At 41.3% G+C, this 26,542-nt stretch overlaps 1 protein-coding gene across 1 annotated transcript in view; it reads left to right on the forward strand.

The window, feature by feature from the left end:
* The window catches only part of LOC124619506 (EP300-interacting inhibitor of differentiation 3), a 101,560-nt gene that overhangs the window by 47,115 nt on the left and 27,903 nt on the right, over positions 1-26,542 (forward strand). The window contains exons 3-4 of the mRNA XM_047145952.1: positions 11,329-11,474; positions 22,652-22,840. Coding sequence (XP_047001908.1) covers positions 11,329-11,474; positions 22,652-22,840 — 335 coding nt within the window. The remainder of the gene's footprint in view (positions 1-11,328; positions 11,475-22,651; positions 22,841-26,542) is intronic.

Below are 26,542 nucleotides of genomic sequence, written 5' to 3' on the forward strand. Positions count from 1 at the left end.
AATAGAGACTGGAGCTCAAGATGAGGAACACGAGAATCAAAACATGAATCCTATAGTTGAAGGGGCTACATCTTGAAGGTCAAGCAGAGAATCAGGACCCAAAGAATGGCTTCACCATTTATACTTCCTACTTCGTAAAGTACTAGCACGGTGGTAGCACTCTGACCATGCAGGGATCACACTGTTGGTGTTGGAGCCTAAAAATCTCGATGTATGCCACATAGTATGTGCACATTGTGACTGGGCCACAGGACTCAAGGCTATAGATTAATGGTCAGGTAGCTGCTGCTGAGCCTGGGGAGTCCCATTTCGGAGTGGGTGGCACCGTGGCAGATGAAGTGCAAATGAAGTGAACGAATTCATATCTTACTGGTGGCCATATGGCCCCCTCAGTCTCTGTCCAAGGAAAGTCCTCATTTAATGCACAGAGATACATCCCTAAAATGTTAAATTCCCTGGTTACCCCATAGGAGGAATATAGGCCTTAGCAGCAGGCAGAGAATACCTCCCAATACTTAGTTTGCACAAGGACTGCTGGGGATCCCTTCTTGGCCACAAAGCCCTTATTATTTGTGGAGAACATAGAAGACAATTTCAAGGAAATGGCAGCTATGTATACAATGGAAAAGTAGGTTAGTTTTGATCAGAGCAGTATCCCCTGCTCAGTCACGGGCACTGCTCGCTTGTAATGAGCTGAGAGTCATACCAATGACTGTCACTCTCCCCTAATAATCTAAATATAGTTCAGGGCATCGTTTTCCACAGAGATGCTGTTGCCGTCTGATGGTGAGCTACGCACCAGTTTGGAGCAGTGGGGTGTGCACTTTAGTCCATCATGTGCATAGGGGGCCAAAGGACAATAGGGTTCCTACCGGTGCTTTCATCATGACCTTTGAGAGTGATTCATTGTCTGAAAATGTCAAGATGATGGTATACTGATGCGTTGTGAAACCAGATGTTCACACACTCCTACTCCCCACCTCTATGTGGTGCTTTATGTGTTTGAAATTTGGGCATATGTCTTCAGGTTGCAATTCTAGACCCATTTATAGGGATTGTGGATGGCTGCTGCGCGCGAATGTTTCTTTTGCGCCTCCTGCCATCTGTCTCAACTGTGGAAAGCACCATTCTCTGTGCTCGCCAGATTGCACCATTTTCCACAGAGAAGAAAATACAAGAATATAAGACCCTGGACAAGAGATGAAATAGTAGTATGAGCGGTTGCACCCACCATGTAAAACAGTATCATATGCTACAGCTACGACAATGTCGCCCTCTTTGGTAATGATACTCCTGCCTGTTATGCCTCCCACGGTGAGTCCTCTGGTCCACTTGACCATGCCTGGCCCCCTGATGGTTGGGGCTCTCCTCTTGCTGTTTCCCCTATACCTACTTTGGGATTGTTGGCTTTCCACCCACCAGGGACATTGGTCCCCCACCTTCCAGCTGGAGACAAATCACCTTCCTTTGGCTTCTCTTGCCACAGTTCCTTCCAAGGATTCAGCCAGGCTAAACTGGATACCAGCCAGTGGCTGAAAAAGCCACTGCCTGCTGGTCGAAGGACTTTGCGATCATCATCTTTACCTGAAACTGATTCACAGAAGCCCTCTTAACCATCCAAATCCTCTAAGGAGAGGAAAGATAAGTAGTAGTCCTCCAAGGAGGAGATTCCGGTGGCTCCCACAACTCCAGATCCCACGTGTGCTTGTGTCCGAGTCAGAGATTCTAGCGGCCTCAGACGCCTTGGTTTGCACCACACAACAGAACCTGGAACCTATGTGTATTGATGCCATAACCCCTTAACCTACCCCCTTGGTCCCTTATGGCCTCACAGTACATTGACAACATTATTCTTCATTGGAATTGTAGCAGCTTTTTCTACCACCTGGGTGAGCTAAGACACCTTTTACACATTTCCCCTGCCTTCTGTATTGCCCCCAGGAGACTTGGTTTCTAGCAACGCCTACCATGGTTCTTCATGGATGCTACCTTTGACAGGATGTCAGGAGTAGTTCGCACATATGTTCTGGACACTGTATGTAGCAAACTTGGGCCTCTTAATACACCTATGGAGGCTGTGGCTGTTCAGTAAGGGCATTTCAGAACATTACCATTTGCAGTGTTGCTTACCTCCTCCTTGATGCTGAAGTGTCTTGGATCATATTGTTTGCATTGGTTTCTCAGATCCTCTCCCCCCCCCCCCCCCCCATCCCCCCTCCCCCCTTTTCCTAATCCAGACATGCCAACTCTCCTGATTTAAGCAGGAGACTCCTGATTTTTCCTTCTTCCTCCCGATCTCCCAACTGTGAAGACCGATCTCCTGATTTTTCAGAGCAGTTTCAATGCTTTCCTTATATTTGAAAATCCTGCGCCTTCGATATATTGGTGGATGACAATGTACGGCTGCTACTTGTCTGTTAACTTGGAAGATTTGTGTGGTGGCTGTTGGGAGTGGCAGTAGGCGTAGCTCGCGCTTCGTATCTACAAGGAAGTAAGGAACTTATCGTTGGCACCGTTCGGAGACAAATGAATATCTTTCAAACAGTGCCAATTTCCTCCACTTCTGGTAGCATCAGCGCAATTGTAAAGTTATCGTGGACAAGGAGTAGTCGATAGTCATTCCAAGTGAAGTGATTAGTGTTGTTCTTTCTGCAAGGAAGTGTTGCCAAGTTGGGGGATTTCCCCCTAAATTTAGGGGAATTAAGCTGCCTAGGGGGAAGTTAGAGGGATAAATGTTTCAGAGGGGAAAATATTTAGGGCTACTACCCTCCCCTCGGCTACTACCCTCCCCTCCCCGCCCCTCCACTCGACAGTTTCATTCTTGACTCCCTTTTACCGTCCCACCCCCCGCTCGCTTACCCGATGGTGTGACAAATTATTTAGGAGAATTTGAAGTGCAATATAGAGGGAAACGGTGCACCAGGGTTGGCATCATTGCTACAAGACCATTGTCTAGAACGTAGGACCATTGTGTTCTCGGTTCTACTGCGCGATTTGTGTACTCTGTAGTAGTTGCTGGCTGTGTATCATGGAAGTGTTGATTATTTTTCATGCAGAATGTCGAAGAAATACGATGCAGTGTATAAGGAAGAGTTTCCATGTTTAAGTGAATTGAGGAAGGGATAAACTTACGCATTTTGTAGTGTATGTAGATGTGACTTTTCAGTGGCTCATGGCGGGAAATGCGGCATTCTTCAACATGTGCAGACTAAAAACCACAAGGAGAGTGTCCACTGTTTAGAACGGAACCAGAAACTTAACTTCTCGTGTGAACCCCAAAATGTAGATTCTGTGACAAATGCCGAGGCTTTATTTACCTAATTTATTGTAGACCATAACTTGACTATAAACTGTGCCAACGCGCTGGGCCCTTGTTTCGCAAAATGTTTCCAGATTCTGAAATGGCGAAACAATATGGGTGCGCCAGGTATAGGTGTTGAATTATTGCAACTTTGTCGGGGATGTGTTGTAATTCACAATAGTATAAACGCTAAAATTCTCCTGATTTTTCACTTTCGAAAGTTGGCATGTCTGCTAATCTTTGATGATTTCAGTGCCCATAACCCTTTCTGAGGTGGAACAAAGATCACTGGCTGCGGTAAAGACCTTAAAAACTTACTGCTACAACTTGACATTTGCCTCTTGAATACTGGTGCCTCCACACACTTCAGTGTGGTACACAGAACTTTCTTGGCCATTTACTTTTGTGTCTGCAGCACTTTCCTTCCCCCATCCATACATTGGAGAGTCCATGATGACCTGTATGGTAGTGACCACTTCCCAATCTTCCTGTCCCTCCCTCAATGCCAGTCCTCAGGGTGCCTGCCCAGATGGGCTCTCAGCGGTGTAGACTGAAGTGCTTTTGTCTCAGCTGTCACCCTTGTCTCCCCACTACATGGAGATGCCAATGAGGCACTCCAGAATACAACTACTGCGATTCTTTTGGCAGCTGACCTAGTGATCCCTATTCCTCAGGCCCACCCTGATGGAAAACAATATCTTGGTGGCCATCAGATATTGCAGAAGCCATTAGAGATCGTAGGTGGGCCCTCCATTGATGGAGCACCTCATTACCTATAATCAGATCTGTGCCCAGGACTGCCACTGAATGAAACAATGAAAGCCAGAATGCTGGGAATGGTAGGTTTCAACCAGTGGACCATATACCTCTCCTTCACAGATTTGGGCTAAGATCAGATTTCTCTTTGGATACCAGACACCTGCAGGCTTACTTCATATTACCTGTCTGCCCTGACCCAGACTCTTGTCAACGATCATTTTGCTCCGCATTATACTCGAGACTCTTCTTTTGAGAATTATCAACCTGTCTGTTGCATCCAAAAACAGCGGATGGAGCGAAAGCAATTAACTTTGACTACACACCACCTGGAGCCATATAATGCTCGTTTCAGTGAGTGGGAATTAGTCAGTGTCCTAGCCCAGTACCCTGATACAGCCCCAGGGCCGGACCATGGCCACAGCCAAATGATCAACCACCTATTGGTGGATTGTCAGTGCCATATACTTGCCCTCTTTAACCACAACTGATGCCAGTGAGAGCTCCCATCGTAAATGGCAAGAAAGCATCATTGTCCCAGTACTGCAACCAGGTAAGTTCCCTCTAGAGGTGGACAGTTATTGCCTAATTTGTCTCACCAATGTTCTCTGTAATTTGCTTGAATGCATGGGAAGTTGCTGGTTGTGTTGACTCCTCAAGTCCTGGGAGTGATCTGGCCCTGTCCTAGTGTGGTGTTCGCCAGGACTGTTCCACTACCGACAGGCTGGTTTACCTGGAGTGTGCCATCCTTATAGCTGTCTTCGTTGACCTGCATAAGGCGTATGGCACCACATCCTCATAACTTTACAACAGTAGGGTTCACTCCCGATTTTTATCCAGAACTTCTTGTCGCACCGTAGTTTCTGGGTTTGGGTTGGTGCTTGCCTTTGTACCCCCAAATCAAAGAGAATAGGGTGTCCCCTCACCATCAATGGCCTAGCAGCAGCTGTGGGGTCCTCAGTATCACCCTCCTTGTGTGCTGACTACTTTGGCCACTACTATTGCTGTTCTAGTGTGGTTGTTGCTGAACATTGACTGCAGGGCACCACTTGAAAGGTGCATGGATGAGCCCTAAGCTGTGTCTTTTTGTTTTCAGCTGCCAAGACTCATGTTATGCAGCTGTAGCGATGTTGTACCATTCACCCACAATCAGAACTTTACTCACCGACCAGCTACGAAATGTGATGAAGGCTTATCACTTTTTAGGACTGGTCTACGGTGCTTGGTTGATACGGATTCTCCATCTTCGCCAGCTGAAGTGAAAGTACTGGCTGCACCTTAATACATTTCACTGCCTGAATAACACCAGCTGGGTTGCAGATTGCACTACCCTTTTGCAGATTTACAAAGCCCTGATACAATCCTGTCTTTATTATTAGAGTCTGGCTTACAGTTCACCATCGCTCCTCAGTATTGTGGGTACTGGATCTGATACACCATTGAGGGGCTTGCCGTGTGACACGAGCCTTTCGAGCTAGTCCTGTGAACAGCTTACTTGTTGACACTGGAGTCCCTCTATTGCAGATCAGGCACCAACAGCAGCTTGTCAGTTATGCTACACACATTCTCAGCTACAATAAACATCCAAACTACTATTGCCTTTTTCTAAGCACATAAATCCATGGCCCGCAATTGCATTCCACATCAGGGATTACAATCGCAATCCACATCTGCTCCCTCTTGTCTGAACCCCAATTGTATCCTCTACTACGTATCCTCCAGGCCCACTCTCCACACCTTCAAGGCCCACCTGTCAGTCAAGCTTTGCCTTGACTTATCAAAGGTCTGAAAGACTCAGTTCATCTAGAGGCCTGCTACCACCAAGTTTTCTCCACCCTTGCCATGCTCTGGGGTTCAGAAGTAATCCATATTGATGGCTCAATGATTGCTGGTCACGTAGTCCTATACTCACATGGGTCATAATGAACTGTGCTCCCTGCCAGATGGCTGTAGTGTTGTCACTGCGGAGTTGGTAGCCATCTCTCATGCTCTTGAATATATCTGTTCCTGCTCTGTTGAATCCTTTCTCATCTGCGGCGAGCAATTTGGAAGCTGTTGACCATCATTACTCTCGCAGTCCCTTCTTGGTCATTGCTATCCAGAATTCCTTGTATGCTCTTGAACAGTGTGGACACTGTGGATCTTGTCTGGATCCTGGGCCACATTGGAATCCTGGGGAATGAACTTGCTGATGTTGTTGTTGTTGTTGTTGTTGTTGTGGTCTTCAGTCCTGAGACTGGTTTGATGCAGCTCTCCATGCTACTCTATCCTGTGCAAGCTTCTTCATCTCCCAGTACCTACTGCAACCTACATCCTTCTGAATCTGCTTGGTGTATTCATCTCTTGGCGTCCCTCTACAATTTTTACCCTCCACGCTACCCTCCAATGCTAAATTTGTGATCCCTTGATGCCTCAAAACATGTCCTACCAACCGATCCCTTCTTCTAGTCAAGTTGTGCCACAAACTTCTCTTCTCCCCAATCCTATTCAATACCTCCTCATTAGTTACGTGATCTACCCACCTTATCTTCAGCATTCTTCTGTAGCACCACATTTCGAAAGCTTCTATTCTCTTCTTGTCCAAACTGGTTATCGTCCATGTTTCACTTCCATACATGGCTACACTCCATACAAATACTTTCAGAAACGACTTCCTGACACTTAAATCTATACTCGATGTTAACAAATTTCTCTTCTTCAGAAACGATTTCCTTGCCATTGCCAGTCTACATTTTATATCCTCTCTACTTCGACCATCATCAGTTATTTTACTCCCTAAATAGCAAAACTCCTTTACTACTTTAAGTGTCTCATTTCCTAATCTAATCCCCTCAGCATCACCCGATTTAATTTGACTACATTCCATTATCCTCGTTTTGCTTTTGTTGATGTTCATCTTATATCCTCCTTTCACGACACTGTCCATTCCGTTCAACTGCTCTTCCAAGTCCTTTGCTGTCTCTGACAGAATTACAATGTCATCGGCGAACCTCAATGTTTTTATTTCTTCTCCATGGATTTTAGTACCTACTCCGAATTTTTCTTTTGTTTCTTTTACTGCTTGCTCAATATACAGATTGAATAACATCGGCTACAACCCTGTCTCACTCCTTTCCCAACCACTGCTTCCCTTTCATGCCCCTCGCCTCTTATAACTGCCATCTGGTTTCTGTACAAATTGTAAATAGCCATTCGCTCCCTGTATTTTACCCCTGCCACCGTCAGAATTTGAAAGAGAGTATTCCAGTTAACGTTGTCAAAAGCTTTCTCTAAGTCTACAAATGCTAGAAACGTAGGTTTGCCTTTTCTTAATCTTTCTTCTAAGATAAGTCGTAAGGTTAGTATTGCCTCACGTGTTCCAACATTTCTACGGAATCCAAACTGATCTTCCCCGAGGTTCGCTTCTACCAGTTTTTCCATTCGTCTGTAAAGAATTCGCGTTAGTATTTTGCAGCTGTGACTTATTAAACTGATAGTTCGGTAATTTTCACATCTGTCAACACCTGCTTTCTTTGGGATTGGAATTATTATATTCTTCTTGAAGTCTGTGGGTATTTCGCCTGTCTCATACATCTTGCTCACCAGATAGTATAGTTTTGTCATGACTGACTCTCCCAAGGCCATCAGTAGTTCTAATGGAATGTTGTCTACTCCCGGGGCCTTGTTTCGACTCAGGTCTTTCAGTGCTCTGTCAAACTCTTCACGCAGTATCTTATCTCCCATTTCATCTTCATCTACATCCTCTCCCATTTCCATAATATTGTCCTCAAGTACATCGCCCTTGTATAAACCCTTTATATACTCCTTCCACCTTGCTGCCTTCCCTTCTGGGTTGCCATCTGAGCTCTTGATATTCATACAAGTGGTTCTCTTCTCTCCAAAGGTCTCTTTAATTTTCCTGTAGGCAGTATCTATCTTACCCCTAGTGAGACAAGCCTCTACATCCTTACATTTGTCCTCTAGCCATCCCTGCTTAGCCATTTTGCACTTCATGTCAATATCATTTTTGAGACGTTTGTATTCCTTTTTGCCTGCTTCATTTACTGCATTTTTATATTTTCTCCTTTCATCAATTAAATTCAATATTTCTTCTGTTACCCAAGGATTTCTATTAGCCCTCATCTTTTTACCTACTTGATCCTCTGCTGCCTTCACTACTTCATCCCTCAGAGCTACCCATTCTTCTTCTACTGTATTTCTTTTCCCCATTCCTGTCAATTGTTCCCTTATGCTCTCCCTGAAACTCTGTACAACCTCTGGTTCTTTCAGTTTATCCAGGTCCCATCTCCTTAAATTCCCGCAGTTTCTTCAGTTTCAATCTGCAGTTCATAACCAATAGATTGTGGTCAGAATTCACATCTGCCCCTGGAAATGTCTTACAATTTAAAACCTGGTTCCTAAATCTCATGTCTTACCATTATGTAATCTATCTGATACCTTTTAGTATCTCCAGGATTCTTCCAGGTATACAACCTTCTTTCATGATTCTTGAATCAAGTGTTAGCTATGGTTAAGTTATGCTCTGTGCAAAATTCTACAAGGCGGCTTCCTCTTTCATTTCTTCCCCCCAATCCATATTCACCTACTATGTTTCCTTCTCTCCCTTTTCCTACTGACGAATTCCAGTCACCCATGACTATTAAATTTTCCTCTCCCTTCACTACCTGAATAATTTCTTTTATCTCGTCATACATTCCATCAATTTCTTCATCATCTGCAGAGCTAGTTGGCATGCTGATAGCCTGACCACACACATCAAACCTAGTAATTTGGTCTCTGCTAATTATCTGACTCTTAGTTCGGTATTCAGGAAACAGACTTCCATTCATTATTACACCATCAAGTTTTAGGAATCCGGAATTCGGAATGTCTCACCCTGACTTCACCTAACTAATTTCAGGTGATAAGGGAGACCCCGAATCCGTTGAAATTCTCCATGTAGGCCTCTCGCAAGGACTCTTTATCGTCCTTTGCCAGCTCCACATCAACCATACTTGGCTAACTCATGGTCATCTCCTCTGCCTCAAGGAGCCACATCACTGTCATCATGGTTTCCGTTTGACAATGGTCCACATTTTGCTGGACTGTCTCAGCCTCGCCTCCCTGTGGCAGGCTCCTTAGTATCCGACTCATTACCCCTGGTGTTGGGAGACGATGCCTCAGCGACTGACTTGGTTTTATGTTTTATTCGTTAAGGGGGATTTTTCTACTCTCTTTAAGGAATGGCTACTTAACCTTATCAGCCCATTGAGGGATTGGCAGAATACTCTGTTACCTCCTCTGCCCAGACAGGGCTTCGGTTGTTTGGGATTAGTGGTCCAGCCAGGTCCTCTCCCTGCCTGCTCTTCTACTCTCCCTCCTTCCTCTCACGTTGTCTGTCTGACGTGTCCATCTCTCTCTCAGGGGTGAGGGGCATATGTCCCCTCATTGCACTCTGCTTTAGGGGGCTTTCAGCTGTGCTCTGTAGATGGGGCACCTTGCATGCCTTTATTCCTATGTCTCCCTTTCTTCTTTTGTGTCCTTTATCTTGCCTTTGTTGACCTTTGGTAGACTTTGTGGTTTTCTTCCCCTGGGTTTTGCATGGTAGGCCATCTCTGATCTACAGTCATGTAGACCTCTCTGCTAAAGGTAAAAGGGACTGATGACAATAGTAGTTTGGTCCCTTTAATCATCCAACCAACCAACCCACCCTCTTGCAGCAGAGGGTTGCAACTTGTGTTAGTGAAGGGGAAAAATCAGCAGAGTAATGTGCATGAGATATAATACTTCAACTGATATTTAGGACAGAATAAATAATTCAGGGGCATTACTTTTCAGCACGTCCTCATACATATTCTGTCATCCTCCAGCTAACTGTCACTCAACACACACACACACACACACACACACACACACACACACACACACACACACACACATTCTGTTAACAGTCCACCAGGACAAACATTTGTCATATTTGTCTTACTGTGGGCTTGTTAGTATGCGGGTGGGTGTCTGTGGGTTGTGTGTGTGAATGTGTGTAATGTTGCTTTAAGAAGAGCTATAACTCGGTAGCTCGTTTGTAAAAGCTGTTGTGTGTTTCTGTGCCCCATGCATCGATACACTGTAGGTGAGTGGTCAACTTTTCCTTATTTTGCCTGATTTTACATTGGAACAATTTCTGCATTATAATACTAAAGATTTTGTTTGTAAGTGAACATGCTTATGTATGAGCTACAGGTGAAAGCCAGTGTTGCATTTATTCCAGATTTGCAGTATTTACCTTATTGCATTCTTTACCCAAATAATCTTGTATAGAAAGGTATATTACATGATGGCAACACTGTGACAAATATTGAAACCTATTGACGTAAAACTTTTTGCTTGTGTGTTAACTGCTGTCGGGTAAGTACCTCACTACAGTATAGAGAAGGAAAAAACACTACTTGTTAGACAGTAGCTGGTTGGCATACATTAACTCTTTCTTGGTTGCATTCTTCGTGAGAACTCAATGAAGTTAATTTCTCTTTGTATCATATTAGAATTGTGATCAATTGACTATATTTTTTGATAATTTTATTTTTGCGATAAAGGACCAAAAACTATGGTGGTATGAATCTCTCACACGACTCTTGTGAGTTGTTATTGTGGTGGTAAGTGTATTTCCTACTGTAGAAACAAAGGAATTTTTTCCAATTTCACAAATGACAACAGTAGTGATCCCACAGAAACAGACGGATTGTTTTAGCTTTCTTTGTCCACCTGGTACAGTGTTCTACCACAAGATGTCAGGTACATCCAAAAGTGATTAAACATTTTCCCAGAAAGTTTGTAAAATCACTAAGTTATTGGTAAATGGGCTTTCCAGGGTCCACAAGAACCTTTAAAACAATGTTATTTGGTGTGTTGTCTACTTCTCACAGCACGAAAAGCTATACTTCACAACAGCTGGTGCAGCAGACTCAAGAGTCAGGAGCATACAAAAGTGGTACAATGTATTCCAATAAATGCGGTAATGAAATAAATTTACTGACAAGCACACGTTCATGGCTAACAAGTGTGGTGGAAGACTTGATAAAGGGTGATAAAGAAAATATCTTACTGAAAGAAAGCATTTCTTTATTTAGCCTCTCTCTCTCTCTCTCTCTCTCTCTCTCTCTCTCTCTCTCTCTCTCTCTCTGTCCCTCCCCCTCCTCTCCCTTCCTCCCTCCTTTGGTTGTTGTTAATATTTATTGTTGTTGTTGTTCGTATTATTATTACTGTTATTATTATTATACATGTTATTTTTTCAGAGTTGAAATGGAACAATACCAAAGTGTCTTTGCCACTCATTGATGTGAAAGTACTTAGTACTGCTGTAAATACTCTGAAGCTTAATGCTAGTAGCATGGATGTCGATTGTCGGACGTTTGAGACACTTGAATGTTCTGAAAAACTTGTGAGTTTACTTTTTTCCTTATTTCTATTTTTGTATATGCAACTTTAACTTCTGGCATTTTGGTACTAAATGATTTAATATACATTGGCTGAGAAGAAAAGTGAAGTGCCCAGAAGACTTGATTGGAAGTCAGTGTAAATGTGTCCACATACACAACATTGATGGATATGTAAATAATTACAGGTGAAATTCTCTATGGCAGGTATGAACGACCACTGGAACACATTACTGTTTTTAGTGTTACTTGCCCTGGTAGGGTCATCTGCACCTGCCATGTGAGAATAAGTAGTAAACTCTATGCAACATTCTGTGTCATCTTGCACCATTGGTCAGAGACTAGCAGCATCTGGACTAGGTGGCAGCAGCAGGACTAGGAAATTCCTGTCTGATGTGTGGCCTCCCATTGACACAACACAATTTGCCAAGTGGTTACAATATTCACTATGAATATAGCAGTGAATAGTGTAAACACTTGGCAAATTGTGTTGTGTAAGTGGAAGGCTACACATCAGACAGGAATTTTCCCAGTCTTCCTGCTGCCACCTAGTCCAGCTGCTGCTAGTCCCTGACAAATTATGCAGGATGACACGGAATGTTGCACAGAGTTGATTACTTGTTCTCAGATGGCAGTTGCAGATGTGACAAGGTTTGGATGTGTGTGGTGCACAATATGACAATTCTCCCCTGTAGCATCAGAAGTGGTCAGTTAGAACCTTGATGACAAGTATGCCTGTCCTCAAGTTCCCATGCAGTCCAACATTGATCAATGTCACATCCGAATGGTCCGCAAACCTGGATTTTGCACGATTCAGCGAGCCATCTACATGTGACAGTCTACTTAAATCATTTCCCCTTCACTGTAATAAACATCAGTGCCACATTATGTACAGAAATCTAGAAAAAAAGCTGTTGCTGAACACAGCCATACAAATAAGTGGAATGTGTTGTTTGAGCAGCTACTGATTGTAGCCCACACTTCAAACTACTAAGGCTAATCATCAATGAGGCTGTGGGAGTTAGAATTTGTTGTCAACAACTTTACAATGAGATTTAAAGTTGTTGGAATTGAACAGCTAGTGAGCTGGACTGGTCCCACCACCAATACACTAATGGGAGCTCTTCTGACCTTCTCTACTTCCACTGTATTGTCACTGTTGCTGTGCAAAGCATTTTACCTGCCAGTTCTCAAGTAGACAACATTTCAAGGCACAAACTTTTTTTAATAGGTAAACCATAAGTGCAACTCTAATTGTAATTAAGAATAGAATTTTGACATACTGTAGAGGTCTAAATTGTATGGAAGTCTCAGAGTTGCAGGAACAAGCCATTTTCTGAAGCTAATGTGGCACATAACTATGGAACGATTTGTTGCTAATCTACAAAAAATGTATTTAAATGAGTTCAGTGGTTTTAGAGAAACTGTGTGATAAGTTTAACCAGTTTCCTAGAAAAGACAATTTCATTTGCATGTAATTGACAAAACTTTGGCTCTAATTTACGTGCTTGGAGATACAGAGAGATAAATACTATACATTAATTTTTGTAGGACAGGGTGTATACAACCCGGGAGATCCGGGAAAAACCTGGGAATTTTTTCATCCGGGAGAAAACCGGGAAAAACCCGGGAATTGTTTAGAATTCCGGGAATTTTTCATTGTTTTAGTTTTCAGTTAAATTTTTGTGATTTTGACTGATAAGAACCAGTACTCCACAAAGGATATTATTGTGTTCCACTACTGCAGAATAATGCTGCAGCAACAAAACATGAACAGGAGAAAAAAAAAGAAAATAAAACTTAAGTTCCAAAGGAAATGCGCCGTATACAACAACAAAACAGTGGTCATACAAACGTCTGCCAGTGGTAAAGTGTGTCAAAGGCTTTAGGAACACTATGCAATGCTTTATAACAACAAATTGCCTCCACTGAGCATGATGTGACAATTGTTTTAATTAGATTCGTTAGAGCAGTTGCGGGCGGGCTCTTGCACGTGCGCTGTTGAGTCGCGTATGAGCAATACCTTCTCCTGCTTCTGGTTACGGAAGTGTGGCTGGGCACCACTACTTAATATTGCCCCTGTTCGGAAATATCGTAGATCCAGGGCTGATGCACAGAGCAGTCCAAGTTGTTGTGGGGAGGTGGGTCGTCTCCACATGACCTGTATTTACGTTCAGTGATTTTGTTGTTTCCTCTTCGCTTATTGCTCTCACGTTAAATGATAACAAAACGGATTTTTGTGGCCAGGAGCTATCAAATGAATTAAAATACGTTCGCATAATTACAGCAGGCTAAAATATGTTAATAGTTTCAGATTTTATTTGCACCTTTGACCATCAAGCATTAATCGCCTTACAGAACAATTAAGTTATTTTTGCCGGTTTGCTAAAGAGATTTGCCTTTTATTAATCCTTTCTACTGAGGCAGTCAATGTATTTTAAACGAAGTGTTTATTTTCACACTATTGGCTAGTTTCAACTGTTCGCTGCATTTCAAGTGCACATACGGCATTATGCTTTAATATAGAACCAAAAATGAGTACTGGTACTCCAAGAAAATTTACATACGGATTTGCATTTTAAGCCGAATTATGCATTTTAGTATGGTTCGCAAAATCCTGACGCTCTTGAAGTATCCTTTGATGTCTTGTTTCTTTTATGACGTAATGTAAGATCTTTTAATGTTTTACACATATGAACATATGGGCTTCCTGCGTCATCGTAGCTGCGCAAGCACGGTGACGCCAGTTATCTGGCACTTTCTTGCAACTGCTGAAACGAACCTATTTGTTACAGGTCGTAGGAAAATATTGCGAATGGTGGTTAGAAAAGCGTTACATTAAAGACAGATTTCATTTTACGCAAGATGAACTATGTGCGAGAATGTACAATGAATTTCTTAAATCACAAAGCGTTTGACTCTCATTTAAAAATCAACTCTTTGAGGACGACCATTTAGAAGAACTTTGAGCCCAGAAGATGAGACATTTGCGTCGTTATTAAAAAATTTTACTGGCACATTTGTGTGATGTATCTTAAAGTCTAACACGCGCAAAAAAGATCAACATTGTATGTGGAAGCTTAGCTTCTCTTCAAACTTATTAATCTTCGAGACTAATATTGTATGTAAATGCTGTGTATATTAATTTAAGCCATTAACTTATTTGTGTATTCACACTACTTAAGAGTGATCTTGCTTTTGGCTGACTATATCATGTGTCCTATTGCTGTCATCAGCGGGCAAGATCACGTGAATGAGCTATGACGCCTACAAAAGCGCACCGCAATCTCGATTTCAATGCTTCGGAAAGTGACATACATTGTTTGGTGTAATTCAAATTTATACCTTCATAATACGAAAATATGCAGCGTACATGTTGCTGCACATCAAATGTCTTTCAAAACATGTTTTTCCCCCTGAGTTTCGTTTCCTAAAGTGCCTGGAAATTCTACGTTGGTATATAAAACAATAAACATTCAAAGGATTGATGACTTTAACAGTGCCGAGGGAGATTATACTGTCACTTAACACGGAAAAAGTGTATTTTCACCCGGGAGAAAGAGTATTTTTATCCAGGAAAAATCCAGGAATTTTTTTTTCCTTGTCCACATATACACCCTGTGGGAGATAAAGAATTTAAAATGATTCTGTCCTCACAGAGGGCTACAGAAGTTGGCTGCGGATTCTACTTGCCATGACAGCGTTGCAATTTTGGACCTTAAACATAAGATATTAACTAATGTAAACCAGACTGATGGAGATATAAAGAGACTGCTTAGGAGAATATCCTGTGTTCTGCATTGTGTTGCAAACAGATCCTATGCCAATGTATTTGCTAATGTAGTGGGCACCACTACATTTTTTATATCTGTGTCATTGTTACTTTTTTGGAAATCTGTTGCTTTCCTGATAAAGTGGATGGACAATACTGATGGAAAGCTCATTTTTGTACAGATAAGTTTTTGTATTAGATGTTTGTGGTGCACTTAATGGTTTAATGGACTGTTTCAAAACTTAGCTGAAAAGGGTGAAAGAAGGGTGAAAATATAGGAACATCTATTTCAGCTGTGTGCCAACACTGTAATTTCTGAGAAGAGACAGTTAAAGTTTCAATGCCAATTTATTAGTCTATTAGGCAATCCCAGAAAAAAGTGGGTTGGTAGTGTGATGGTTAAGAGCACATTTGAAGTTTTACCCCCCCCCCCCCCCCCCCCCACACGCACACACACACACACACACACACACACACACACAGCAAATGTTCAAATCCAGTCTTAAGTTTATGTCTTTAACATGAATTGAAAATAAAAAGCATATAAATTCTAATATTCCAATTTTTGCTTACATTTTTACTTCCAACCAATGCATTCCCATGACATTTATCACAAAAAAAGCTTAAAAATTTGGAACATCACAATCAGTGTGTAAAGACACACATGCTGCAGTCACATTTTTCAGTGTGAATATCAATAGGAAAAGCAACCTCGTTAACACTGCTAAATACTTCGCAATCTGACGGTAATTTCGCAGCAAACCACCATGCATATTAAAGCATTTTCTCAAAAGCTGGAACCTCCAAATGTCACACTTCTACTTGTCATCTTCCTCTGCTGTGCACTGAGAATAGGGCACCTCTGTGATCAGAGAATCCAATTCTTCTCTTGTAGTTAAAAGTATAACCTGCTGCATTGACAGAACAGTGTACATTTTAATGGCATTACTTTTAATTAACATGTCACTATTCTGATTTCGTCAACAAACAACCCTTTGTGTAAGGAAACTCAAATATTTAAACTTTGTTCTTCATTTTCAGTTACTGCTAATAATGTAAAGTTATATAAGATCTGTGATGATAAAAGTGTGCTTCTAATAATAATTCCAGCATATTTTATAATGTCATAAAAATATTGATGTCACATACTTCCACAACAACAAAGGATAAATAAAAGAACAACATAAAATATGATTTTGAACATAGGTCACAAGAATTCGAACCTGTGAAAGAATCATTATGCTACCAACGCATTTAAACGTTGCATCCACAAGGAGACTGAAAACCTGCAGTGAAACCATCGTTTTCTCAAAAACTATTTATTATTGGCACCTAATCCAAAAAAAAATTTATCCCTTTTTACATCTTGCAAAGTTTTCTGTGTCAGAAAATGACTTACAGAGGGTTCCCCGTATGCGAAGTATTCCAGTCTTATGCTGATTTGATAATTTCTGTGTTCACATACTGTCACAGTCACATTAAATTTATACCTATAAATAACACTTCATGCATTTTACCCTACTTAACCAAATGGTGGACCATGGAATGTTAGCTGTCATGACACGGCTTGTGGATTGCTTGGACATTACACACTGCATTCAGCGTTCTCAGCCAAGGCAACACTAACTTCAACAATTTGTGGCACGAGAGAAATTCCCAAATCTCCAATTAATCCGTATTTCTGAATCACGTTCAACCCTGGTATGGAAAGAGGACTTCTCCGTATTCCTGTAACTTGTTGATACTTGTGAAGAGCTGAGGTACTATTGTTGTTTCGATAAAACAGCTTTGAGTAAACTCCTGCTGTCCTCGTCCAGGCCCATGTTGACTGTTAGCAACTGTAATGTGCACTGATGCTTGTGTTTCAAACCTACATGGCCGTACCAGTACCAGCACCTAGTGGAAAGTCCTGAGAGTAAAACTACTAATAATGCAAATTGTGCAGTGCACAGTCTGAACATCATTTATATAAAGTTGTGTTCCTGTGTGGTGAATAGTTTTACATCTACATTGGCTCAAGTCATTAAAGTTTAATTATAACCATCCTGTAGAATCAGAACCTGAAGTTAATTATCGCTTTTTACAATATGCAATTACATTGTGGTTGTAGTTGAACCCCTCCCTGTGTTAGATTTAGAATTATTGATTTTTTTTTCAAACAGTGAGCTGTATAAAATGTTTCTTTTGTGCAGAGCTTGAAATTAAATGGGAGGAAACAGAAAAATTAAATTTAACTTATTTTTCTAGGAAATTGTAATGCAATTTTACCAATTACTGATCACTGTAGTCAAACCTTGATCTCCCTTTACAATTTGTACACCACCACACTTCCCCTCACTGCCAGATTTACCATTCCTTGTTGGCTCAAAATGTATCGTATCAACTATTCCCTTTATATTTTCAGTTTGTGACAAAACTTTGCCCACATTTCATCCCCATATGAGAGTGCACTCAAGACATTACTTCAGAAAACTCTTAAATGTATATTCAGTATTAACAAATTTCTCTTGTTCAGAAATTATTTTCTTTATATTCACAGTCTGCATTTTATATCCTTTCTTCTACGATCATCAGTTATTTTGTTGCCTGAATAGCAAAACTTGCATTTCTTTTAAAAGTCCTAGTGGTGAACTCCTGAAGCATTCGCATCAAAATGCTATAATTCTGCACACTCTTTAAAAGCAGTGAAGCTCATACAATACTAGGTACAGAAGCTGGCTAAAATCCAAAACTGACATTGTGAATTTTGAAGTAAAACTAAGTGTATTTCAGAACAGTAGGCTAATAGAAAATGGACGTGCCGTATTTGTCACAACAGACAAGATATTCAAACTTCTGAAATATGAACTAAAGTTGCATGTGAGATCCGATGGGCATAAACTTAAAATTGATTCGTTTCATTTATCAACAGACTCAACCATAAATGTAACTAAAAACTGCAGAGAAATTCTAAACTCCCTTATACTTACATTCCCCAATCCTGCTGTCATCACTGGAGGATACTTCAATCACCCAACAATCAGTTGACATCATAACAGTTTAGCAAGTTGGGGATGTCAAGCCATCCCTCAGAACAATACTAAATGCTCTTTCTTAAAACTAACTAGAATAGATAGATTGGGAACTTACTCATGACAGAATTGTATTAGATCCAAAGGTAACTTATATACCTGCTATCCCCGAGATCACCCATGTTGTAACCAAAGTCAGTGACCATGTGGCAGTTGTGGAAATAATGATTGCCAAAGTACAATCTTAAGTGTTATTAAAGACCTTTATCTGTAGGCATGTGCAAGTTTAGGAATTACGCCTCAAATTTATGAGAATAGCTGACTAAGCACTGGACAGGTATGTATCTAATAAAGCAGTTCATTATGAGAGTGGACTCTCAATGTTAGTGTGTCCCCTAAAGAAACCTGCAAGGAAAGAGCAAGTACTGCGCAGTAGGTGGAAAACAAAGCGTTAAGGCCGTAGATTTAGAGATGCTAAATGAAATGCATGTAGCTGTCAAAAAGGCAATGTGACACCTTCAATGACAACTGTACCAAAATCTTATTAAATTCTCTCTCCAAAAAAGAAACACACACACACACACACACACACACACACACTATTTGATATTACATAAAGACTGTCAAATGCACTACTAGACACAGAGAAACTGAGGGTAGCAATACAAAATCACAAATGCCAAACTCCACTTTCAAACATTTCTTTACAAAGGAAATATGTGAGAGTCTTGTCCAACTTTCTCTCCCCACTGCTGAGAAGAGTGATGCAGGTATTAGTGGCAGTGGCATTGAGTTACAGCAGAAATCACAAGTTACCGAGCCATGATGTATAGGCTGTAGTCGGAATTTGGATGTAAATTACCTTTTCTCTTAGTTATGTAGGAATTTTACGAAGGAGGATCGGGTAGTGATAGTGGGTGGAGCAGGGAACAGTCTTGATAAGGACGGGGAATGTGATGTAGGTGGTGACCTGGTAATGACAGCTACTAAAACTGGTGGCACTAATGTGCATTTCATGCAACCGTTTCAGCGCCATGATGGGCTTCATCTTAATGCAGATGTTAGATGCGTTAACATGGGTCTGGGGAGGGCGCTGATGCCATAGGGCATGGGTCACATCTCAGTGGTGCCAGTTGGCTATATCAGTAGATCGGGCACTGTGCTGCACATGTTAGCCCTGTATTTAGCCATATTTGTAATTTTTTCCTTTATAGGAATGGTGGGTTTCCTGAACAATTAAAGTACTCTGTAGTAAAGCTGCTTTATAAAAAGGGAGAAAGGGATAATGTAAATAATTTTAGGCCTATTTCTATGCCATCAGTGTTTGCAAAACACAGCCTTTTCAATAAAAGGCTGTGTATGTAAGGATAATTGATCATTTTATATCACACGATTCACTATCAAATGTACAGTCCGGCTTTAGAAGTCATTTTAACAACTGAATATGCTATATTCTCTTTTTTCTGTGAGATACTGGATGGGTTAAACAAAAGGTTTTGAATGCTTGGCATATTTTTTGATTTAACTAAGGCATTTGATTGTGTTGATCATAAAATATTGCTCCAGAATTTGGACCATTACGGAATACGGGGAGTAGCTCACAATTGGTTCACCTCTTACTTTAGCAACAGACAGCAAAAGGTCATTATTGACATTGTTGATAATGGCTGTGATGTGGGGTCTGAGTGGGGAATGCTCCAGGGATCAGTATTGGGGCCACTCCTGTTCCTTAAATGCTCTCTAGTATTATAGGTAGCTCTAAAATATTTCTGTTTGCTGATGACACTAGCTTGGTAGTAAAGGATCTTGTGTGCAACATTGGCTTGGTTTCAAATAGTGCAGTACATGACCTAAGTTTATGGCTTGCAAAAAATAAACTAACGCTAAATCACAGTAAGACTCAGTTTTTACAGTTTCTAAACACAATTCAGCAAAACCTGATGTTTTAATTTCACAGAACAGGCATATGATTAGTGAAACTGAACAGTTAAAATTTCTAGGTGTTCATATGGATAGTGTATATATATAAATAATATTCCTTACTGTCATTTCTTGTTAACAATATTAGCTTATTCCCAAGAATAAGCACCTCTCACTCGGTTAATACTCGGCAGAAATCAAACCTGCATTTGGATCGGGCTTCCTTAACTCTTGTGCAGAAAGGTGTGCAGTATACTGCTGCATCAATTTTCAATAAGCTACCACTCGAATTCAAAAATCTAAGCAGAAATCCACATGTTTTCAAATCGAAACTGAAGAGTTTCCGCCGGCCGGGGTGGCCGAGCGGTTCTAGGCTCTAGTCAGGAACTGCACGACCGCTACGGTTGCAGGTTCGAATCCGGCCTCGGGCATGGATGTGTGTGATGTCCTTAGGTTGGTTAGGTTTAAGTACTTCTAAGTTTCTGTCGAAGTTTCTTGAAAAATTAAGCTGACTCTTGTTGTAATCTTGATTGCGTTTACTTAAACTTATGGACTGACTTTTTTCAGCTTCATAAACATTTATTTTTATCTGTTATTACTTTTATGTTTTAATTTCATGTATGACACATTTCATGACCTTGGAGATTTGCTCCTCAATTTGGTCCTATGGAACATGACGTGTAAATAAAAATCAATTCCTTGAACAAAATGCTGTGCTCACTGCAGTAAAATAGAGTTCACATGCAACCACAAGAAAGGTAGCAGAAGTAATCCACAAAATTACTGTGCAGTATCATTTACATTTCTCTATACATCTTGGAGCATATTATGAGCTCAAATATAATGAAATATCTTCAGTGACAGTCATATCAAATTTAAACTGTTTTTTGCTTATAAGTGTGGCGCAAAATGTATTTGTTCCTTATTTGTGTAGGAAGCCATTAGTTGAGAAGAAATTTCATGCCAGGTTTTAACGTTTTATACATGGGCCTTATATTTTAATATGTAGCCTGCCATATTCTTGACACACTCGGCAAACTCTAACATACTGCCATAATTACTGAAGCAGTGTTTTGTGAATTTTTCTATGGCTCATTTCCAATGCATTGGAAGATCATATGAAGTTGTCCACAATTTGTAACCTGTGACATACTGTTAAATGTGAGTCACATAGTTGATTTATCATACGTTCAAGGTGACAATTATTGAACTGTACGAAATAAAATCATCATAACCTCTGACCGGGTTGTGTTAGGACGTTCAAACTGCAGGGTATGATGCGAATTAATATACTGAGTATGGTTTGGTTCATTGATGATGCCTACTTTCATTTGGGTGGGTTCGTCAATAAGCAAAATTGGCACATTTGTGGGACTGAGAATCTGCATTTCGTGGTCTAGAAGTCTCTTCACCCTCAGTTGATGACTGTTGTGTGCAATGGCCAGTCACAGAATAATCAGTGTGATATTCCGTGATGGCATGTTGACTACCAAAAGGTACCTGAAGATTTTGGAAGATGATTTCATCCACATTATCTAAAGTGACCCTCATTTCGACAAGATGTGATTCATATAAGACGGAGTTCGGCCCCATTGAAGCAGGAGAGTGTTTGATGTTCTGGAGGAATACTTAAGGGACCACATTCTGGCTCTGCAGCACCAAGAGGCCATTGGCATGGGTCTTAAGTGACCGCAATATTCTCCGGGTCTGAGCACGTGCAACTCCTTTATGTGAGGCTATATTGAAGACAAGGTGTATAGCAATAACCCCAAAGCCATTTCTGAGCTGGAAACAGTCATTCGGTAGGTCATCGACAGCATCAAAGAAAAGCGGCATGGATGATCCAATTTGTTTAATTTATAGGTGGAGTATCATAGAAATGTTCGAAATGAACTGGCAGACATTTGAAGACAGATGCCAATTATCCTGTAAAAGCCTGCTTACAAAGCTTTTACAACCAGTATTAAGTGACTAAATTAAGAACGTAATACAGCATGTCACTCCTAAGGACCCCCAAAGGCAAGATTATTTACAGCATGAACAGAAGATTTTGAGCAACTGTGTGATGTCGGGTCTTTCCCTTTGCCGTCATTGACGATTTGCGAGTTCATATTTTCGCGTGACTGAGTATGTTTTCTACTTCAGAAAGAGGATTTTGTCAGAAAGCCGATATATTTCTAGCATTCTTTTTTGTTCCACCTGTCTACAACTCAATGCCTCCTCTATGTGGTGAGTAGCAATTTATCATTTTCATATGGTTGTTATTCCATTTTGGACCTTATCTTGTTTGATTTTTCCCATAAAGTACATTCTAAATTCCCATGACCACTTTTAGTTCATGTCCGCCTTTGATCTACCCTAGTTTTATTATTTGGTACAACAAAATACACTGTTGAAATTAAGTCATGTAATGTAACACTGGTAGCAGAATACTATGGTGGGAAAGTTAAAAATTAAATGCATGTGTTTTGTTTTTCAGTTACCATTTCTGGAACCTGGACATATGGATTCTTTGTTTTCATACAGTGAAAAATGTTTCAGTATGACTGTTCCAACGTTCCCATTTTTATATGGAACACTTAATGAGGAGGAAACACAAAAAGTTGTCAGAAGACAGAGACCAAAACCAGCAGAAAACGTTGAGAGTGAAAAGAAACGCCCAGAAAATGTAGGTAACTATTGTGTGAACACACACTTTAAATTTCAGTTAGATACATGTAGTTCTAAATATTTTAGATAAAAATCCATTGGACAAAAATTTATTCAACCCTAGAGAAATCATTGCGAACACCATTTAATACTGTATAATTCCCCCCCTGGTCTTGATAACCTCCTGAATTTTGATAGGAAATGAGTCTACAAGGTTATGCAGGTTCATTGCTTCCAGGTTAAGGCCCTCATTGAGGATTTGATCATGCAGTTCCACCAAATTGTGGGGATGCTGATGTTTCACCTGATGTTCCAATGTGTCCCACAGATTTTTCTGTGGGCTTCAGGTCAGGTGATTTTTGCAGCCCAGTCAAAATGTAATAGGGTGGGGGAGTGTTCAGAAAACCTGTCTATATTCTTCCAGCCCTATAAACTTTGCTGTTGCCATCTTTATGTGCCTGTGTAAGCAATGGCCTCTTGCAAAGTGATGGACTCCAAATGTTCATTGCACACAGTTCCTGTCACTACATTCTTCAGGGTTGAAATTCAGTAAAACCTGGAATTCTCAGGGAGTTACATTTTACCTGGAAAGACTGGGTAAATCTTGGGGAATTCTTGGAATTTCATAAATTCTCAGAGAAATCAGTGTTTTTAACCTAGCATTGAAATTAAATTTTTTGTGTTTTATATACCACAAATTTATAAAAAAAAGATTAATATCTCAAAGTGTGTTAATTATATGCGCAGGTGGAAACTTTCCCTGCAATACATCCTATGTTCCTGTAACCCTCCTAGCCTCAGCCTTCAATAGTCACTGTCCTCACCCATCCAGCTCTTTCTCTGTTCCCATTCCAATACTACACAACCGTCATTCCACCACCACACCCAGTCTTCTTATTTATCTCCTTTCCTGCTACTTCCTCCCACTCCTCTCCCCACTCCTCTCCCCACTCCTCTCCCCACTCCTCTCCCCACTCCTCTCCCCACTCCTCTCCCCACTCCTCTCCCCACTCCTCTCCCCACTCCTCTCCCCACTCCTCTCCCCACTCCTCTCCCCACTCCTCTCCCCACTCCTCTCCCCACTCCTCTCCCCACTCCTCTCCCCACTCCTCTCCCCACTCCTCTCCCCACTCCTCTCCCCACTCCTCTCCCCACTCCTCTCCCCACTCCTCTCCCCACTCCTCTCCCCACTCCTCTCCCCACTCCTCTCCCCACTCCTCTCCACCTGACCTGCAGCACTTCACTGTTCGCAACCCCCTCCATACGCTCCCTCCCCTCTCCATACGCTCCCTCCCCCCTCCATACGCTCCCTCCCCCCTCCATACGCTCCCTCCGCCTCCCTGGCCCAGCCTCCTCCTTACACCCACCCAGTCGCCACTCCCATCATGCACTGATGCTGCTGCTTGCAGTGTGGTTTCTGTTGCCTGAGACTGCAGTCGTATGTGAGTTGGAGTTGGTGTGTGTGTGTGTGTGTGTGTGTGTGTGTGTGTGTGTGTGTGTGTTGTGTTGATGAAGGCCTTAATGGCCGAAAGCTTTGTGAGTGTGTGAGTGTCTTTTCATTGTGCCTATCAGCGACTCAGCATCTCCGTTATATGGTGAGTATCAACTTTTCTTCTCATAATGTTGATGTTCAAAAGCTGTGGTTAAACTACTGCTTACAGTGGTATATAACTCAACTGTGAGGAAAGAAAAGTCATTATTGTGGTGTGCTGCCCCTCACCCACTCACCAGTAATTTATCAAGAGCGTCTTGACACCATCTTCGTACTCATACCTGAAATTCTCAGCCAACTCTTTTTCTCCAAGTTTGAGTAGTCACCATGGTTCTCTCACTAACAGGTGGGGATGGACCTTCATTCACTGCCTACAGCAATTCCTGTTGGGTAGGGAAGTGCTTTTGATTCAAAAGCCCTGAAACACATCTCCAGTCACTCTGGATCTTTTTGCAACCATAATTGTGACATGTTGTTTCATGGCAACGTATGTTAAATCACTTCTTGTAGGTATGTTTTTACAGTCTGCCGCAAAACACCAAGAAATCCAACAACTTGGCACTCCATATGGTTATGGTCACGGCCAAACACAATTGCACATTTTTGCCACTCTGTTACTTCCTTACATTTATGCATGTTTATGTAAAATTTCTGCTTGAAACAAATGTCTCACTGATTATTACTGCTTTTCGGCCACACAGAGGCATCTACATGCAGTTGAGCATGACTTGATCTAAACGCTCTCTGTAAAGACTTAAGTTTCATCTGTGCCTTTACATTGGGGTGACTAATGATTTGTCTGGTGAGCTTACATTCACATTCTTCATTGTATTTCAGTAACTGTGGTTGACATTTTGTGAAATACTTTCAGTTACTGTTAAATCCATGTTCTCAGTTGTAAATAAACACGGCAGTAAGTAAAGGCTCATAGCAAATTGTACAATAAACAGTGTAGTACAAAGTGATATTTAGTCTAGCGTCATGACAGATTCAGTTTTTCCCATGAGACAACCTGTAAAAGTTGATTGCTTATTTGCCTGACTTTGGAAATTATGTATCCATTCTAATTGTGATCAGGGTGTGTGACCCTTAGCGGCTTACACATAACAGAAAATGGGAGTCTTACAGGGATTGGCACTGAGTGTTCCATTTTCCATAATTGCAAAAAACTTTATAACACCACCCACAGGCCCCAAGACCTCACTGTACCTGTACGTAGACTTTCTGCTAATCACTGCACCATTGCTATTTTGTGTCTCAGTTCTGTACAGCATAGTGGTATAAGGTTGACAGTATAACGTTTTGCCAACTTAAAGTGTGAGTGTGTGTCTGGGTTATACTGATTTATTTCCCCAAACCACATTCCACTTCTTTACGAGATGACTTACTTGGGGTTTTGCAGCCACTCTTCTCTACTGGGTAGCCGGCTGCTGGAAACTCTTGACTACTTCTCCATCAAATAACGCTAGGTATAGGAACTTTCAAGCCTCTTTCTACTGGTGTAATAAGTTGCCACACAAGCTTTACATTTCGTCAATCAACGATGTATTTGACTTTCGAGCACAATAAAAACTCTCACTTTCAACATAATATGTAACTTCAGTAAGTCTCTCATACAGTCATATGTTAGAAACAAATTAATTTACATTCGAAAGAAAGTCTGCGTAGACACCATGAATTTCAGAAAGAGAGACAAAAAACGTCTTGCCTCTCACAAGGCTGAGTCAAGAGTCTACAAGAACACTTTTTCAACCATTCCCCCCCTCCCCCCCCCCCCCCCCCCCACACACACACACACGCACACACACACACACACACACATAACAATAGTCAGTGACTTAATAAGCACAGAGCTGTTTATAGATTCTGTGGTTCTTCCTTACACACTCGCTAACACATCTATGGATTGTCCGACAGGTACTTCTCAGTGCCGTTCGACCGCTGCATCTACTTTCTTCCCGCGACTGATTTTAAACCTGCACACACAAACATGTGATGCGCAGTAGGTAGGATTTTACCATCCCACACGCGTATCTAAAATATCATGTGTTCAAGATGGGAGAAGGCTGAGTGGTTCAAGAATTTATGCAGAAATTCTCGAATCACTACAACAGTTGAAACATTCCACATAAGCCGTGTTAACTAACCTCTGAGCAGAAGCAGGAATCTTGCCACCACAAGTCTGAAGCCAGCAGTTACTCGCAAGCTATGCAGACAGTGGTCTGTAAA

The sequence above is a fragment of the Schistocerca americana genome, chromosome 6 (genome assembly GCF_021461395.2).
Source record: "Schistocerca americana isolate TAMUIC-IGC-003095 chromosome 6, iqSchAmer2.1, whole genome shotgun sequence".
In the NCBI taxonomy this organism is placed as follows: domain Eukaryota; kingdom Metazoa; phylum Arthropoda; class Insecta; order Orthoptera; family Acrididae; genus Schistocerca; species Schistocerca americana.